The sequence below is a fragment of the Malania oleifera genome, chromosome 3 (assembly GCF_029873635.1).
Source record: "Malania oleifera isolate guangnan ecotype guangnan chromosome 3, ASM2987363v1, whole genome shotgun sequence".
NCBI lineage: Eukaryota > Viridiplantae > Streptophyta > Magnoliopsida > Santalales > Ximeniaceae > Malania > Malania oleifera.
This window is the reverse complement of record NC_080419.1, coordinates 50549996-50569989: the sequence shown is the minus strand read 5'-3', so window position 1 is coordinate 50569989 and position 19994 is coordinate 50549996. Positions and strand designations below refer to the sequence as shown.

Sequence of the window (19994 nt, the reverse complement as noted above, 5' to 3'; positions counted from 1 at the left end):
TATTTTAATTTTATGGTCTATTGGGTATCGTTGTCACCTTTTGTTTTGTATTTATATTTTTCCATAGTGAGTAAACAGATTATAAAAACGTGTTTATTTACATCATTAGTTTTTTGTTTATGTTGCTAGTTTTTATCTATTTGTCAAAAATTGAAAATCAAATTTTATGATTTTTAGTTGTTTTGATAATTTATTGTCAAAAATTTTAATATTCAGAAATAATTTTGTAGATTAAATTATTCATTTTGTGCACTTTTAAGTTAAAATCAAAACTAAATAATTATATGAATTTAAATATAAAGGGTGTCTTCGGGCCACAAGGCTCCCTTTGTTAGAATAAGGGGAGGATCAGTGTACGCAATCTTACCTCTACTTTTATGCAGAGACGCAACCTTACCCCGATTAAATTATGTTTTTAAATTAAATTATTTATTTTATAAACAGTTAAAATCAAAACTAAATAATCATATGAATTTATATACAATTAAAAGAAAAAATATATAAGTTTTTAAAAAACAATAATAAAGTCAACATTTTTAAATCCTTGCTGCGCAAATCGGAACATCTGCAGTAAATTTCCATCCAAGCGCAAATTAGCAACCACCCATAGAGAAGAAAATACCTCCTGGTCGCAGGCACTGCCGCATCAGCTCCCAGAATCAGGTCCACGGATCGTTAACTGCAATTCCGTCGATGGTAAGACCCATAAACTAGACTGAGATAAAAATCTGTTTTGCTATTTTTCATTTTTTGATCCTCAGAAAATATAGGGAAGGGAAAGGAAAGAAAAAAAAAAAAAAAAAAAGTTTCCCCATGCTTGAATCGAGAGGGAAGTTTATGTTGTCTCAAACGATGAAAGATCTCATAAGATCTAGAGCTTGAATTTTTTAATTCCTTATTCTCAATTATTTTTCACGGCATTCAAACGGGGCATTATGGGATGGTTGCTTTTAGGTTTTGAAATTGTTCTGGGCTCTGGGGCTTGAGTCCGCGGTCTTTTGTATTCTACTCGATTCAGTAGCAGTTAATAGACCAATTTATTGCCCGTTAATGATTCTCCCATTGATGCTTTGTTGTGGCAAAATGTAGGAGAAAGGAATTGAAATGCTGCGTTTTATGTTTATCCCTACTTTCTTTTGTTAATTGACTTGGGGGGAGGGGAGGGTAGCGAGCTTTGAAGTTTGAACCCTTGCACAAATGCATAGGGAATGGCTGATCTCTATTCATGCAATTCTCAGTTTAATTTAAGTAAGTCAGGGTTAGATATTGATTTCTATCTATTTTTTTTTCTTAGCCAGCTACTCAAATATTTGAATTTCAGGTGCAGAAGTCTTGTTTTCATTTTGTTATACTTTAGGTTTGACTGCTGAATCACACAATTATATTTCACTTAAGTTTCCTCCTATGTGTTAGAATACCACTTTACTTAAAAGTTTAAACTGTTAGATTGTGGGTCAACAATGTATATCAAGCTTTAACACTCCTCTGCACGTGCAGCCAGACAGCACGTGGAGAGGTAAACACACAATAAATTTATAAATACCACAAAATAAATGCAAACGACGAGACTAGAACCCAGGACCTCCTGGTAACTAGGTCTGATACCATGTTAGATTACCACTTTACGTAAAAACTTAAGCTGTTAAGTTGTAGGTCAACAATGTATATCAAACTTTAATACTATGTATGCTCAAAAAGGGTTACTTAAACCTCATTCCTTTCTCCCTTTTGTGAGCTTTCCACATGCTGGAAGATAACTTTGCTTTTTAATTTTTATAGGCAAATACACAGCGGTTGTATCTGACTTGCATACGCAACACTCTTGAGGCGGCCATGTGTCTGCAGGTACATATCATACTCTGCTGTTATTGGTTAAAATAAGATGTTGACATTGATTATGGACTATAAAACATGAATTCCAGATGATGGGCACTTGGGAACTTAATAAATTGATATGTCTAATTGAATCCGTGTTAGTAGTTCTTGAAAATCTGCATTTCAAATGCAAAATCAGTTGTAGCATCAAAGAGAGTAAATTAAACAACTTTTTCACAGTTTCAATGAATAATAGTCCTCCCTAGCCCTTCTTTGGCTTGAAGCCTTGAACATGTTTTGCCATTGTTTCCAAACCACACCCCTTTTTTTCTATTTCTTTTTGTTTCTTTATCTTTTCTTCTGAGCTTGTCTGACATTTAGTGGTGGACTTTCCTCATTGACTCAGGTTCATTAGGATCCCTTAGTCCTTGGAAGTTTGTTTGGCCGAGGGCTCACATTGTAGCTTGTTTTATTTGTTTTTTTTAGCCTTTTTTTATTAGATTCCTTTTAGTGGCTTACTCTTCATTTAAGGGGATAGAAAGTTATGGATCCTAGGTAGTTCTTGGGTGTTCATTTTCTTATTCACCTCAGTCCTATAATTCTACCCCATTTCCTTTACCAAATTTCATATAGAAATCTAAAATTCTGATTGAGGTTTAAGGCCTTCATTTTTTAGCTATCCTTAACAAAAATCAACAATTTGTTGTGAGTTTGAAAACCAAAAGGCTATTTCTCCCAAGATTTGTGTGATATACTATTGTAATGGTAAGAATAACTTACAACTTTTCTTCTACAAAGACATTGCTCTTTAGCTTAAAGAGATTTCTCAAATGGAATTGGGTTTTGGGACATTAATTTACACCTTAGGTCACTTGATGGAATCAACTATGGCCAGCTGTTAATTTGATCAAATCGCAGGTTTCATGGTGTAACGGGAACTGATAAAAAAGCCATGAGAATATGCATTTGAATTATTGTTTGAGCCTCAAACTTTTCAACTAGTTTACTTTACATATTAATATAATACCAAACTGATCCCAGAACTTTAAATAATCATTGTTTCATATGGTGGTTGCAGAATTTCCCTTGTCAAGAAGTTGAAAGGCATAACAAGCCAGAGGTTGAACTAAAGTATGTTTATGGCTGATGGATCTTCAAGTATACTTACTTTCACGAGCTAATTTGATAGTTTCTTCCTAAGTCTTGAAAGATGAGATAAATTACCACTGACCCAAAAAACCTAAGCTTGTGGGTAGTGAGCAATTTTTTGAACTCTTTAAATCACTAGTCACTTCTCTAACAAAAGTTGTCAAGAGCTGACAATGAAAGAAAAGATTTAAAAGTGACAAAAAGGTTTCTTGTACTTTAAGGTTCTATATTCCTCTGAATCTAATTGATAGAAAACTAACGCGACCAAAGCAAACTATTTGCATGTTTAAATGTTATTTATCTAAAGTTTCTTGTTAACCAAAATTTTATGATTTTAGATAAATTTGATGAATTCTATTTTCCTTTAAACTGAACTGCTACAAAACTAAGCTTCCTAAGATAGATTATTTGCATGTTTTCTTGTTTCCATTGAAGGTTTCATTTAACTAAAATGACATCGTCTTAGAGGCTGCAGTGGCACAACCTATTTTTCTTTTCAATAATTGAATCTGTAAATTCATATCCTGGCTCCAAAATAAAACCTATTTCAAACATGATATACATTGTGTGTTTGGATGTTTTAAAACATGTCCTTCCTTAATAAAATAATACAGATATTGCAAGTTATAAATTTTTTTTTTTTTTTTGTTCCTGCAGGACCAGCTCAGAACTTCTGCTGAATCCTGTAAGAGTCTTGTTGAATACAACTGCAGATAATTTATTTTCCCCTTCCTTTATATATATATATATATATATATATATATATATATATATATATATATATCCATAAAGATATTTATAGTTTTCCATTTACATGATTACTTGCAAGAAGTTGCTTTTTGCTATGAATAAGTGATTAGGCTTTAAGGGGTAATTTTATAATTCACGGTCTTCTATTTAAATATATGTGCAAGAGATGAAATACGTTAGTTTTCTGTTCTCTCTTTGATGCTCTGGTCGTTTCTTTCTGCTGAGTGTGGGTGTAACATTAGTTCAAGGGTTTGGAGCCAAATGATAGGCCATAATGTAATTTCTGAGGTGTGCCTACACCTTTCTTCTTTCCTGTGACTTCATCTTCTATTGACTGCTATCCCACTGATGTTTGTCTCTGGATGATGTTAGAAAGATTCTTATTTTGTTGGTTCTTTACTAGATCTCTAGTTGATGCATCATGTTGGCATTCTTTGTTCTTTTACCTTCCTTGTTATTTATTCATGTGCTCTGTACAGCCAAAAGTGGGAAATTCTATTTTTAAAAAAAACATATGGATTGCTGTCTAGACTCAAATTATTATTACTTCTGTTATTCTTTTCAAGTATTGCAGTTTGGCAGTTGCATTTCTTTTATTTCTTATTGTGTGGATTATGGATTTTGAATAGTGTTCTTCAAATCAATACATTAAGCTAAAAGCAGAATGGCTGCGTATTTGTTGAAGAAAAAGGTAAGTATAACTAAAAATTTTCTTGTCAATCGCATGCGGTTTGTTGCCCACTTGGGTTAGCTCAAGGTGAGGGCGAACCTGGGCCTGGGAGATCCCAAGGTCCTAGGTTCGATTCCCACTTGTGGTTTGCCTGGTATATTACCAGGGAACGTCAATGGGTGGGCGGCAATGACTTGATCCCCCGGTTTGGTGCTGCTTGGATGGCTCTAAAGGGCCTATCTAGGTAGGAGTTTTGAGTCATTAAAAAAAAAAAAAATTTATAGATGGTTATCTTAGTCATTAGCATTATTAGTGTGTTGGTGTTATGTTAAGAAGTGAGAGTTAGTAAGGGTATTATGGTCATTGTAATGTACTTTGACATTTACTATGAACAAAGGGAGAAACCTATCATTGTGATTAGGGCTTCCATTTTACCCAATTATTCAACATGGTATCAAAGCATGATTCTTAGACCTAAACCTTAATTGTCACAAACACCGTCAAAACCAAAGCCTAAAGCCCTAAATACGCTTCATGTCTACCATTATAGAAGAATTTCCAGCAACATTATAGCTGTTAAAAAAAAGCAGGCAGCAGCTGCTGGAAGCCATTGCAGTCTCCAGAAATTTCCTGGGCGACACTGCCAGTTCAGGAACACAAAATCCACAACAGGTTTTGCAAAAAAAACACCATAGTCACCCACAGACACTGCCAGTGCCCTCACGTGCTGGTCAAAGGCTGCCAGAGCCGACCCCATGCACTGGTGCATGAAGCCAAGTTCTGGCATGTTTCTGGACTGAATTTATCCAGCAGTGCACGAATCCCTCTATAAACATATTATTGAAGTTTTTTATGATGTCTTTTTGTCCAAAGATCTGACCTTTTTCGGTTGCTCATGTGTGGCATCCGAGGAATGGTTGTTTGATGCTTCTGGAAGCTGTTTGTTAATGTTTATTGAGTTTATTGGACCTGAAACAGTGGTATTTGCTGTGTTTTTGATTCGTACTTTGTGTGCTTGTGGTTTGCATTGGTTGTCGAAGGTTGTGTGTGTTGGGATGGAGTTGGTGAACTCAAAAAACATGTTGTTCGCTGTGTATTTTTGGTCTGCTGCTTTATCAATGTGGTTTGTGTAATGGGATGGAGTTCCTAAATCCCAAAAGTGTGTCTTCCTCGTCAATTACTTGTTCGAGTGAACAATGTAGTATAACTATCCTAGAGGAGGAGCATTCAAGGTTCTTGCAGTATCAGGCATCCCACAAGCATCTCATCACGTTGCATCTTTTGGTTAGAAAAGTAATCATTCCATCCTTATGTCATTTGGTATCTCTCCCACTAGTTCTTGGGTTATCGACTCTGCTGCCACTGACCATCTGACAAGTGTCGCCAACTTCCTTTCTATTCTCAAGTATTCTAAAAATCTACCTCAAGTTACCCTTGCTGTTGTATCCGTTGTTGCTAGGGGAATAGGAACAGTGAATCCTACTCCCTCCATCTTTATTTCTTTTGTTTTGTACATTCCTAAATTCTCTTTGATCTCGTGTTTGTTAGTAAAATTCCAAAGTCACTAAATTGCTTTGTAAATTTCTTTCTGATTCTATTCTTATTCAAGATCTGAAGATGAGGAAGACGATTGACACAAGATATGAGGCTGGTGGACTTTACTACTTTGAGTCACTCTCTTATGCCATTGCTTGTAGTGCAGCTGCCACACCACATCAAACCGGTGGCCTTGAATCCCTTATTAGACAAGTTAAAGTAGCTACTTCCTACTTTGAGTTCCGTCTCTAACCTTGATTGTGACTTTTGTCAATTAGGAAAGCATCATTGTGTTACCTTTGCTTCCCGAGTCAATAAAAGAGTTGTTAGCCCTTTTATGTTAGTCCATTATGATGTTTGGGGTCCTAGTCATGTCACATCAATGTTGGGGTTTTGATACTTCGTTACATTTGTCGATGACTAGTTAAGAATGACTTGGTTGTATTTAGTGAAAGACCGTTTTGAGTTGTTTTATGTCTTTTATGCCTTTTGTTCTTAAATGACTCAGTTTGATATGCCAGTTCAGATACTTCGTAGTGACGATGCTAAGAGAGTACTTAAGTACTCAATTAACTACCTATATGACTAACCTTGGCATGATCCATCAATGATCTTGTGCCCACACTCCACTACAAAATGGTCTTGCGGAGCGGAAAAACAGGCATACTCTTGAAGTCAATTGAACCCCATTATATCAAATGAGTGTCCCCAATGTTTTTGGGTGTGATGTTGTGCTCACCATTTGCTCTCTTATTAATAAAATGACATCTTCTGTCCTTGGTGGTACAATCCCATAGTCAATTATCTTCCTTAAGGCTCCTTTGTTCTCTCATCCTCCTCATTTTTTCGATTGTGTGTCCTTCGTTCATCAGTTAAATCTAGGAAGGGATAAATTGGATCCTTGTACTATCAAATGTATTTTTCTGGGTTATTCCTATATTCAAAAAGGATATCAATGTTATAGCCTCACTTTATGTTGGAAAGTTTTAAATCTCTTTAGTCAACTTTCCTATTTTTCTAAGAGAATCTTGGCTGTAAATGTGTGAATATCCTAGAATATTTAGTTTCCTTAGAAGTTAGCATCTTTGGTTCTTTCCTTCTTGGTTCTTTCCTTTTATTCTTCTACTGTACATCTAATTTATACAGACTTGTAGCTATGTTACAAACTTACAATTAATGAGAATTATTTCCACAAGAAGCTATCTCATTCTAGATGGTATCAGAGCTAGGTCTGGCTTTTGGCCTTGTGTAAACCCTAGTTTCCCTTGGCTGCTCCAATCTGACCCTAATCTCTATAGGGTTTTCTTCCTTGTTCAACTCTACCCTAATCTCTTCTATTGCTGTAGCCATGGCTGAAACTTCAAACAAAGCTAAACCCGAAACAAAACTTGAAACCAGACCTACCCATTCTGAACCTTACTCTGTCCAAATTACCAATATATGATTGAATGAGGCCAACTTCCTGCAGTGGTCACAATCTTTCAGGATGTATATTCGTGGAAGAGGGAAGATAGCGTACTTGATTGGTGAAGCTAAGGAGCCTGAGAAAACAGACCCATTTTATGTTATATGGGATGCTGAAAATTCCATGGTGATGGCATGGCTCGTGAATGCTATGGATGAAGAGATTAGTACTAATTACATGTGCTATTCTACTGCAAAGGATTTCTGTGACAATGTGAGTCAGATGTACTCGGACCTTGGGAATTACTCTCAGATTTAGGAACTGCAGTAGAAGATCAGCAATACTTAGCAAGGAGACGGCAGTGTAACATGGTATTTCAATGTTCTTAAGGGCCTATGGCAAGATCTGGATTTATTCAATGATTATGAATGTAAAAATCTTGCTGATTGCAATCACAATAAGAAGATGGTGGAGAAAGCAAGAATTTTTAAATTCTTGGCTGGACTTAATGATGAGTTTGATGAAGTAAGGGGAAGAATCCTAGGGAGATAGCCTCTACCCCCACTCGGGGAAGTATTTTCTGAAGTACGATGAGAAGATTGTTGAAGGAGTGTAATGATGAAGAAAAAGGAGGATGAGACTGTGGAAAATTCTGCTCTACTTGCTGCCAATAATCTTGCTACTCATGCTTCTGGTAACACAGATTTGGCTACTGCCAATATTTCTACACAGTGGTCTTACTCTAATCAAAGGAAGTTGGAAGATAAGCCTCGAGTATGGTGTGACTATTGCAATAAGCCACGCCACACTCCAGAAAATTGCTGGAAACTCCATGGAAAGCCAACAAACTGGAAGAGCAACAAATCTAGACCCTCTGGCAGCAATCATGCAGTCCCTAAAGCCAATGAAGCTAATTTCCTAAGTGCTGAGCAGGTGGATCATCTTCTTCAACTGCTGAAATCTACTTCTGCCTCTGATCTTCCTACTGGTTCATTGGCCCAAACAGGTGATAACTCTAGTCTCTACCATTGTTGCTTAAATCTTGCACCATGGATTATTGATTCTGGTGCATCTGATCACATGACTAGTACCTCGCAATTGTTTCAATCTTATTCTCCTTGTTCTGGTAATAAAAAGATTAAAATTGTAGATGGAAGTTTTTCACCCATTGCTGGAACAGGTCCTGTCCAAATCTCTAAAAAAATAGAACTCAAATCTGTCCTTCATGTTCCTAAACTTGCTTGTAACCTGCTGTCTATTAGTAAACTCTCACAGGATTCTAATTGTTGTGTCATTTTCTTCGATTCCCATTGTGCATTTCAAGACCAATTCTCGGGGAGGATGATTGATGGATTCTACTACTTCGATGAGACTTTATTCAACAATAAACAAGCTCAGGGTTTGAGTAGTAGTACTAGTTCTGTTTCTATACGTGAACAAATAATGCTTTGGCATCTTAGACGAGGACATCCTAGTTTTATCTATTTAAGACATTTGTTTCCTAGCTTATTTAGAAAACTAGATTGCAATTCTCTTTATTGTGATGTTTGCCACATATCCAATAGTCATCGAAGCACCTATCAATCAAAAGCTTATCATTCTTCCAAACCTTTTTATTAATTCATAGTGATGTTTGGGGTCCCTCAAAAATCACTACTACTTCTGGTAAGAAATGGTTTGTTACGTTTATTGATGATCATACACTTTTGTGTTGGGTGTACTTATTGAGTGACAAATCTGAGGTTGAAATTTTTTTTTTGGGATTTTTATGATATGGTTGAAACCCTGTTCCAAATGAAAATCAGTATCCTTAGAATTGATAATGATACCGAATATTTTAACAAATATTTAGGAATGTTTCTTTCAACAAAGGGTATTCAACATCAATTTACTTGTCGTGACACCTCACAACAAAATGCCATTGCTGAGAGAAAAATTCGCCATTTGTAAGAGGTTGCACGGGTCCTAATGTTTTCAATGCAAGTTCCTAAATATCTATGGGGTGATGCTATTTTAACTGCATGTTATCTCATTAATAGGATGCCTACTCAAGTGCTAAAATACATCACTCCCTTAGATTGCCTAAAAAAATTGTTTCTTACATGTCGGATAACATCAGACATGCCACTAAAAGTGTTTGGATGCACTATTTTTGTTCATATACCTACCAATCTTTGATTCAAGCTTGATCCTAGTGCAGAAAAATGTGTTTTCCTTGGATATGCTCCTAATAAAAAAGGGTACAAATGTTTTAACCCTCAGACCAAAAAAGTTCATATCAGTATGGATGTTGTTGTTATTGAAAACCAGCCCTTTTTTGGCCATAACTATCTTCAAGGGGGAGAAAAAGGAAACTGAAAATGAGTTCTAGCAAACCTCTAAGCCTCTTACAAATATTTTCCTTGACATTGACATCCACTTTTTAAAGGGTCAGGAAACCAATACTTTAATTGGCGAAAATAATGGAAATCCTAGTCTACCTATACAAGGCATACCTGATTAACAAACAGGGGGAGAATTACTATCAAATATTCCCTCATCTAAGCTTCGTGTTTATACTAGAAGAAGAAATCATCAGAATAATAGAGTTCTTTCTTCAAATCCAGAGCAAGGCCAATCATCATCACCTACACAAGTTGGTCCTCCTTCACATACTCCAGGTACTTTTTCTTCTCTAGATCCTTGTTTTGATAATTCTTTTGATCTTGACCTGCCCATTGCCCTTTGGAAAGGAGTTAGAACTTGTATCACACATCCTATTTCCAACCATCTATCCTATCATAGACTCTCCGATTCTCATAAGGCCTTGACCTCAAATGTTTCTCATCTGTTTATTCCAAGAACCATTCAGGAAGCACTAGATCACCCAGAATGGAGATTGGCTGTTCAAGAGAGATGAATGCACTAATTGCTAACGACACTTGGGAAATTGGTGACCTATTGGAGGGGAAGAAGATTGTTGGCTGTAAATGGGTATTTACAATAAAATTTAAGGCTGATGGGAGTATAGAAAGGTACAAAGCAAGACTTGTGACGAAGGGGTTCACTCAAACATATGGAATTGACTACCAGGAAACATTTGCTCCTGTAGCCAAGATGAACTCAATCTGTGTGTTGCTGTCTCTAGAAGCTCACTCTAACGTGAAGAATGCCTTCTTAAATGGAGAATTAGAGGAGGAAGTCTTTATGGATCTACCGCCAGGATTTGAAGGGAAAGATGGCAAAGGCAAGGTGTTCAGATTGAGGAAATCATTGTATGGACTCAAACAATCTCCTAAAGCTTGGTTTGAACGCTTTGGGAAGGTAGTAAAGAGTCATGGCTATAGCCAAGTTCAAGCCGATCATACTATGTTCTATAGACAAACGAGTGAAGGTAAAATGACTATCCTTATTGTCTATGTAGATGATATAATTCTGACAGGTGATGATAGCAATAAGCTAGAGAGGTTAAAGAAGATCCTTGCTTAGGAATTTGAGATCAAAGACTTAGGCAACTTGAAGTATTTTCTTGGTATGGAATTTGCAAGGCCAAAGAAAGGAATTTTTGTTTCCCAACGCAAGTATCTGCTTGATTTACTTGGAGAAATAGGTTTGCTAGGGTGCAAAGCAGGCTAAGCAGCAGAAACACCTATAGAGCCGAACATAAAACTCCAACCAGCTAAGGCTGAAGAAGTGATTAACAGAGAGCAATACCAAAGATTGGTAGAGAAACTCCTTTATCTCTCTCATACACATCCTGACATAGCCTTTGCAACAAGCGTGGTAAGTCAATTTATGCACTCACCAGGACCCGAGCATTTTGATGTTGTGTACAAGATTTAAGGTACCTAAAAGGGACTCTAGGTAAAGGTTTATTATTTGGAGGACATGGGAATTTACAGGTTGAAGTATACACTGATGCAGATTGGGCTGGAAGTATCACTAATGGAAGATCAACTTTTGGCTATTACACCTTTGTTGGAGGAAACCTAGTAACATGGTGTAGTAAGAAACAAAATGTCGTGGCAAGGAGTAGGGCAGAGGCAGAATTTAAAGTTGTTGGTCATGGAATTTGTGAAGCACTATGGATCAAAAGGTTGCTAGAAGAATGAAAGATTACTAATTCACTACCAATGAAACTGTATTGTGACAATAAAGTTGCAATAGCTATCGCTCACAATCCAGTTCTTTATGATAGAACTAAACATGTGGAGGTAGACAAGCATTTTATCAAGGAGAAAATAGATGAGGGAGTAATCTGTCTGCCATATATCTCTCGACAATTGAGCAAGTAGCAGACATACTAGCAGACATACTGACATATGGACTGCCGAAGAAATAGTTTGAAAACTTCATTGGCAAGCTGGCCATGGAAGATATCTTCAAGCCAGCTTGAGGGGGAGTGTTGGAAAGTTTCAAATCTGTTTAGTCAACTTTCCTATTTTTCTAAGAGAATCTCGGTTGTAAATGTGTGAATATCCTAGAATATTTAGTTTCCTTAGAAGTTAGCATCTTTGGTTCTTTCCATCTATTCTTCTGTTGTACATCTATTTATACAGACCTGTACCTATGTTACAATTAATGAGAATTATTTCCACAAGAAGCTATCTCATTCTTGACTTTACATTGATTCTTTATCTCTGCTAATGTCACTTTTTTGAGTCTACACCGTCCTATTATGATTCCTTGAGTTATATGGACCTTGATGAGTTTTTACCTTTGCCTAATTTCCTAATCCTAACCTATTCTCTTCGTCTAATCTTCCTACATCTTCACCTTGTTTGAGTCCTTCTCGTTGCTTTGATTGCCTCAATTTGCAAGTGTACACACGACGACTTAAGGGAGGAGAGCCTTCTCCAGCTTCCACTTTTGTGCCTCCAGTTCCCTCGTTAGATGATCCTTTTCCTCAAGTGATTAATCCTCCTATTGTTGTTTGAAAAGGTAAACACACTTGTACCCAACATGCAATCTCTAATTTTGTTTGTTATGATTTCTTGTCACCTCTAGACTACTATTTTGTTAGTACTTTATCTTCTGTTGCACTTCAAAAGTCTCTTTGAAATTGTGTCCCATTTTGGGTGGAGGAATGCAATGATAGAAGAGATGCATGCACTACAGGATAATGATACTTGGGAGTTGGTATCTCTTCCTCCGCATAAGTTTGTGGTTGGTTGTCATTGGGAGTACACTATGAAGGTCAATCCAGATGGTTCCATGGCTCGATTGAAGGCTCGCCTTGTTGCTAAGGGATATGCTCAAGTGTATGACTTGGACTATTCATACACATTACCCCTTGTCACCAAACTTGCCTTAGTATGTTTCTTCATTTCCTTAGATGTGAAGAATGCTTTCTTACATGGTGATCTTTAGGAGGAGGTCTATATGGAGCAATCATTTGGGTTTGTTGCTCAGGGGGAGTAAGCTTAGTGTGTTGGCTTAAGAAGTCATTATATGGTTTAAAACAATCTCCCAGGGCATTGTTTGGTCAGTTCAGTGTTGTAGTATTTGGGTTTGGCATTCTATAGTGTGCAGTAGATCATTCTTTATTTTATCGTCATACTCTGTCTAGAAGGATTTTTCTTATTGTGTATGTGGATGATATTGTGATTACTGGTGATGATAATCAAGGTATTGAAAGCCTAAAGCATTTCTTGCAAGTTAAGTTTCAAACAAAGTATTTGGGAAGTACGTATTGGGTGTAGAAATATGGAGAGCTTGTATGAGAACTGTCTTGTCATAGAGGAAGTATATTCTTGATCTTTTAGATGAGACTATACTAGACTGTTAGGATCCAAACCCGTTGATACACCTATGGATCCTAACAGTAAGCTAGTGCTAGATATGGGTGATTTGTTGCCCAACCTAGGGCGATATTGAAGACTTGTTGGAAAGCTGAATTATCTCATGGTCACTCGGTTGGATATCTTTCGCGATAAGTTTTGTGAGTCAGTTTCTTGATTTTACGAGAACAAGTCACTGGGATGCAGTAATTCGCATATTGAGATATCTCAAAAGTGTACTTGGGAGAGGTATCTTATATCAAGATCGAGGTCACCTTCTGACACAAGATCCACAACTAGGTACTGTATCTTTGTTGGTGGAAATTTGGTTTCTTAAAGGAGTAAGAAACAAACTATGGTGGCTAGGCCAAGTGTTGAGTCAGAGTGTATGGTCATGGCTCACACTACATGTGAACTTGTTTGGCTGAAGAACATGTTGGAAGAATGGGGTTTTTCCACATTCTTAGTCTATGGAGTTGATGTGCGATAATCAAGCTGCCATTGATATTGCCTCCAAAGCGGTCTTCTACGAGCACATTGAAGTTAATTGCCGCTTTGTCGGGAGAAACTTGTGTAGAAGCTCATTATTGGCACTTATGTGAAGTCTACTTTGCAACTTGCTGATTTATTTACTAAAGCCTTGGGGGGGGGGGTGCTTGTGTTAAATTCATTTGTAACAAGCTAGGAGCATATGATATATATGCTCTAGCTTGAGGGGGAGTGTTGATGGTTATCTTAGTCATTTAGCATTATTAGTGTGTTGGTGTTATGTTAATAAGTGAGAGCTAGTAAGGGTATTACGGTGACCAGTATGTACTTTGACATATATTATAAATAGGAGAGACCTATCATTATGATTGGGTCTTCCATTTTACGCAATTATTCAACTGTCATAAAGTGTTGGTTTAATGCTAGTCCCTTTTTTTTTTTTTTTTTTTCTCTTTTCCTCTTTTTAATATTTCATAAGTAACATGTTGGCTTTTGGACGTCTTATGCTCCTATAGTACAAAACACACTTACTATGTTGCACAAAAGCCTTGTCTAATGAGCTACACCCCTTCCTCCCTACACACATGAAGACCAAAAAAAAAATTGAAGCAATACTAAGACCCATGTTACATAGCTCTTTTGCCACAACACAATGAGTAAGGAGGTGATGTTTGGCCCTTATTCTGCACATGCAAAACCAAATGACAAGGATTGCCTCCTTTTGATCAGGTTGTTGATAGGTAGTATTTTCCTTCTTTCTATGCATTGTCTTCTACACAAGAAAGGGTATATACATGGATACGTATTTTAGAATCAGTAGATATAATAGTTCTTAAAAATTTGAGATATGATGTGGTGAGGATAAGTTTATGGTGAAATAAATATTTTACATGCATACATTAATATTCTACCATTGTCTATTTGAAAGCATGTATAAAAGTATCAAAACATTTATAGAATATTAAACAGGTAGACTTACTAGGATTTGAAGCATGTTACATTTCCTTGTTATACCTTGTGTTGGTAAACAAAAACAACAACAAACCAAGACTTAAGTCCCATTAGGTGGGGTCGGCTATATAAATTCTTTTTCGCCAATTTACGCAATCATGGGCAATTTTCTTCAATTTATGCAATTATGGACAATTTCCTTCAACAAATTTAGGGCTATTAAATCCTTGCTATCTCATTCCAAGTCATTTTAGGTCTACCTCTACCCCTTCTATTGCCCCTTATAGTAACTAATTTGCTCTTCCTCCCTAGCATAGTAGTCAAAGGCGCAAGGCGCATCGAGGCGTAGAGGGTACTTGGAACCGAGGCGTGAGACGCGAGGCGAAGGCGCGCACCTCACGAAGGTGAGGCGCACGATTATTAAAATTGTGTATAATGCCTATTTGGTGAGTAATTGATATAAAAACACATCAATAGTTATATTTGAATTTAAAATGCCAAAGTATTCAATAGTAATTGTGGAATTTATGACAACCAAGTACCAAGTGAAACAAACATAGTTCAACATAAGTAATTGCGCATGCAAGATTTCAAGCTTCAAATTAGAAATGAAATACAATTGCTAGGCTGAAGGCCCAAAAGCATCTTCAATATCAAAAGAAAAGAGTACAAGAAAACAACAGCTAAATTCAGTAAAAAATGTTTTATATTTATATATTTCAGAAAATGTAAAGTTTGAACCCTGCATTTCCAAACAAATTACAAAACAGTAGCAAAATGTAGTAAAAAATGTTATGTATTAATTATAAAGTATAAACTTGCATTAAACTACATAATTAATTACACATTACATAACATTAACTTAGAGGCTTAATGCAAGTTAATATTATAAGAAGCAGCTGCCAGGAGGCAGCAGAAGTGAAGAAGAGCAGAAAAAGAAGAAGAAGCAGAAGAAGAACTAAAAAAGAACTGAAGAAGAAGAAGAAGTGAAAAAGAAGAAGAAGAAGAAGAAAAAGAAAAAGAAGAACTGACCACTTACGAAGGCTCGAAGGTGAGCTTCCGAAGGGCCCTTGGTGGTTTGAACAATCGAAGACGAGCTCGCAAGGGCTCCTACTAGGTCAAAATGTTGAAGACAAAGTTGCACTGCTGGTTCAAAGGTTGGAAGAGAAGCTTCTGCTGGTTCGAAGGCTAGAAGAGAAGCTTCTCCTGGTTCAAAGGTTGGAAGAGAAGCTTGCGAAGGGCTTTTGGTGGTTTGAAGGTTGGAAGACGAGCTCGCAAAGGGCTCTTGGTGGTTTGAAGGCACGAAGACGAGCTCGCGAGGGCTCCTGCTGGTTCAAAAGAACTGACCACTTACGAAGGCTTGAAGGCTGGAAGACGAGCTTGTGAAGGGCCCTTGGTGGTTCGAATGATCGAAGAGGAGCTCGCGAGGGCTCCTACTGGATCGAAATGTCGAAGACGAACTGACACAGCTGGTTCGAAGGTTGGAAGAGAAGCTTCTACTAGTTCGAAGGCTGGAAGAGAAGATTCTGCTAGTTCAAAGGCTAAAAGAGAAGCTTGCGAAGGGCTCTTGGTGGTTCGAAGGCTGGAAGACAATCTCGCGAAGGGCTCTTGGTGGTTCAAAGGCTCGAAGACAAGCTCGCAAGGGCTCTTGCTGGTTCGAACGCTCGTAGACGAACTTGCGAAGCTCTTGCTGGTTTGAAATGTGGAAGACGAACTTGCGAAGGGTCGTGGGGCTTCGAAGGGTCAAAGAAGAAGGGTTTCATGCTTGCTCTTATTGGTTCGAGTCGAATTAGGGCTAAAGCTCCTTCTGCTCTAGCTATTTCTTTATTTAAAAGGTTAAAAAACTTCAAGGCGCGACTCACGTCACTTGGCGCCCCTTTGCGCCTCATCGCGCCTCCCTGTGACTCTTGCAGGTACCTTCGCCTCGCCTGGGATGAGGCGCTAGGCTCCTCACCTCTCTGCGCCTCGTGCCTAGGCGTGCTTTTAACTACTATGCTCCCTAGTGCTCAATTTGGCCTACTCTGCAGGTGCCCCAGCCATCTAAGTCGTTCCTCCCTTATCTTATTTTATATAGGAGTTATTGCTTAACTTACCGTGAATATGTTCATTTCTTAATTTATCTTTTAATGTTATACAACTCATCCATCTGAGCATTCTCATCTCGACAACTTTTACTTTTTGGATATGGTGTTTCTTAGTTGCCCAAGATTTTGATCCATATAACATAGTTGTCTTATGGCCGTCTTATAAAGCTTCCCGTTTAATTTTAAGGCTATTCTACAATCACACAACACGCTCAAAACACTTCTCCATTTTACCCACTTGCTTTAACTCTAAGCATTAGTCCTTTTTCAAGTTCCCCTCAAGCTTGCATAATAGATCTAGGGTATCGAAATCTACTAGTGCTATAACTGAAATTACATTTTATATTCTGTTTTATTTCTACTTATCCTAAAGCCTCTAGATCTTGAAGCTTCTCTCCATTGTGTCAACTTGACTTGACTCGACTACACCCTAGCACTAGAGTTTCATAGGTTTAACCCGAGACCAAGTTGAGGCAGTCCATTTCCAAACCTAGGTATCATCACCATTTCCTACAGGGTGGCCGGAACACAACTCAAGAATGTTCACCATTGTGTTCTTCATCTCTCAGTCATAAAAAAAAAAAATCCCATAACACATAGGGTCCATCCTTCGTGGTATAGCCCCCTGTAGCAGCCCCTCTATCAATTGCCTAGTGGGAATGCTCCAGCCATTTGGTCCATGATTCTCTCTCTCTCTCTCTCTCTCTCTATATATATATATATAGTGTTCAATTTAATATTTCATGTATTATATAAAATTTTCATTTGATTGCATATGATTCTTTTAAAATTTTGATATCATGGCGGCCCAGATGGTGAGGTATTCTTGAGGTTGTAAATGCTATATCTTGTGCTTGTTCATTTTCATTTGAATAATTAGTTGCCCATGAATTTACATTTAATTTTGCATTTTCTGTCACAGGTCTTAATATGTCGAAATGAGGCTGAAAAATGTTTGATAGAAACCTCAATCAATTCACTACGCATCAGCCTCAAGGTGAAACTGTAGAACTTATTTTTGGGTGCATTCTTATGTTTCTAGTTGCTCATGGATTGCATGTTCAGTTTCAAACAAATAATGACAATCATACTTTTCTGCATAGCATGCATATCATTTATTGTGGTGGGGAATATCAAATTTTATTTATTAAGCTGCTTGTTGTTAGTGGCTCTCATGTTGTGGGCTATAATAATGTTATTGATCATTATTTTAGTGTTCTTGTTATGTGGAGGAGGTAATAGCCCTCTATGGAGAGAGGTTCCAGTCCCAAAGTTATATTCATCATTCAATAAATTTGGGAGAGTTTGATCTATTTTATTTTCAATTATTTTAGGAAAATACGTTTCTCCTAATTTGGAAAGTAGATTTTTAGGCTTCTATTTTTAAATGGAAAATAATTTGATAAAACAAGTAGTTGGTTCTTAGGGTTTTACCCACGAGGTTTTTTTTTTTTTTTTTGGTGGTGTTTAGCACCAATTGATATCACAGCTCAGCTGCCAGCTGTCCCTCCACACACTGCTGCCTCAACTGATCATTCAGTTGGTGCACACTTTAGTCTAGCCTCCTTTTGCAGAACTGAAGTTTCTATTGTAGCAATTAGTGACTTCCTTTCGCCTTCACGTGACTTTGTCCAAGTTTCATTTTCCCATTGACAACCATTGCACCTTTCACAATGAAGGCTCAATCTTCATTGGAGATAAGAGAACATCTCCTACATTTCATACATCACTATCGTCAACCAACCAACGGTGAGGTTGTTCTTGATGTATACCATCTTTGCCTTGCCATTTTCCATTGAGTTTTCTAGCCAACTTCCCCTAAACTTTTCTCCATTTTGAAGAGGGCATGCGCAATGTTTGTGGGAAAATGACTGTCAAAAGGTATTGCACTTATTAAATAGTGTCCTAAACAGGTTCAATCTTGATGTGGATCTAATGAACAAAATTGACTAATTTACTTGTACCAGATTGCTCAAGTCTTACAAAAATGACACAATGGAACAAAAGTAAATAATAATAAATAAATAAAAATAAAAATAAAAATAAAAATAAAAACAAAACAAAGGTTACCAAGGCCGGCTTGAGCTTGGGCAACACAATGTTGCCAATCACAAGGATTGGAGGGATCATGTGCATGTTATAATGCAGAAATTGAGTGCGAATCATGGCCTATATGATTGGGCAATTGAGCACAATTTTGTCCCAATTGGATACAGAGGTAAAAGCAAGGGGGATGCAGATGTACATATGACTTTCTTGTCTGCTTCTTTCCCAATTGGGTAGAAATAAGAGTTCCATTTAGGTAACTTCCTTTGTGCTCCTCCACTTGACTACAATATTAAAATCACTTTATGTGACTTTTATGGGATGGTGAAACCAATTGATTTCTATGATTGATTAATCAACTTGAATTTTATCTATAGAGCAAGGAACGAAGACAAGGCAAATTTGGCTATTAGTTGTCGATGGTTATTATTAGTGTGTTAGTGTTATGTTAATAAGTGAGAGTTAATAAGGGTATTATGGTCATTAGAATGTACTTAATATATATTATAAATAGAGGAAGAGACCTATCTTTGTGTTAGGTCTTTTATTTTACCCCAAATTTCAATATGGCCTTAGAGCCTAAAACATTTTCTACAGGCTAACCCCTTGTTTGGTTTTGCTGAATGAAATTGAAGTAGGAAAGAAATCGAGGGAGGAATGGAATTAGGGCAGGAATGAAATTACTTCTGGAATGCAATTATTGCATTTGGTTAGTAACGTGGAATGATTGTAAGAATCCTAGTTTCGTTTTCTTTTCAACATTTGGTATTCTTCAATGGCTTCTATAATGGAATGAAAATAAGCCTTTTTTTTTTTAATAAATGCTGCATAATTATTTAATTTTATATTATTATTTTTTTATTTTCTAATAGTGATTATTATTATTATTATTATTATTATTATTATTATTATTATCATTTTTACTTTTGTTGTAATTTTTATTATTTTATAATTATTATTATCTTTAAAGTAATAATAATCATTATTATTATTTCATAGTTTTATTGTTATATTGTTCTTGATGTTATTATTATTTTTATAGTAATGAGTATTATTGTTATTGTAATTATTATTAGTTGTTATTATTAATTTTTATTATGTTATAATAATTATTATCCTTAAAATAATAATAATAATAATAATAATAATTTTTTCCTTTTTTATTATTAATTTTCTTGTTATTATTATTGTTATAGTAATAGATATTATTGTTATTGTAATTATTATTAGTTATTATTTTTATAGTAATAATAATAATTATTATTATTTGTTTCTATTTGATCATTGTTTTTTTTTATAATAGTGATTATTATTACTGTAATTTTTATTTTTTATTGTTG

At 36.4% G+C, this 19994-nt stretch overlaps 1 protein-coding gene across 2 annotated transcripts in view; it reads left to right on the top strand.

Moving 5' to 3' along the window:
- Positions 1 to 529: 529 nt before the first annotated feature.
- The window catches only part of LOC131152009 (actin-related protein 2/3 complex subunit 4), a 43052-nt gene continuing 23587 nt past the window's right edge, over positions 530 to 19994 (top strand). The window contains exons 1-5 of one of the 2 annotated variants that reach the window (XM_058103562.1): positions 530 to 696; positions 1780 to 1845; positions 2894 to 2946; positions 3622 to 3649; positions 17531 to 17605. In XM_058103562.1, the coding sequence (XP_057959545.1) occupies positions 694 to 696; positions 1780 to 1845; positions 2894 to 2946; positions 3622 to 3649; positions 17531 to 17605 (225 nt within the window). In that variant the 5' untranslated portion in view covers positions 530 to 693. Of the gene's footprint in view, positions 697 to 742; positions 1249 to 1779; positions 1846 to 2893; positions 2947 to 3621; positions 3650 to 17530; positions 17606 to 19994 lie in introns of those variants that run through there. The other variant, XM_058103563.1, reaches the window with a different exon arrangement.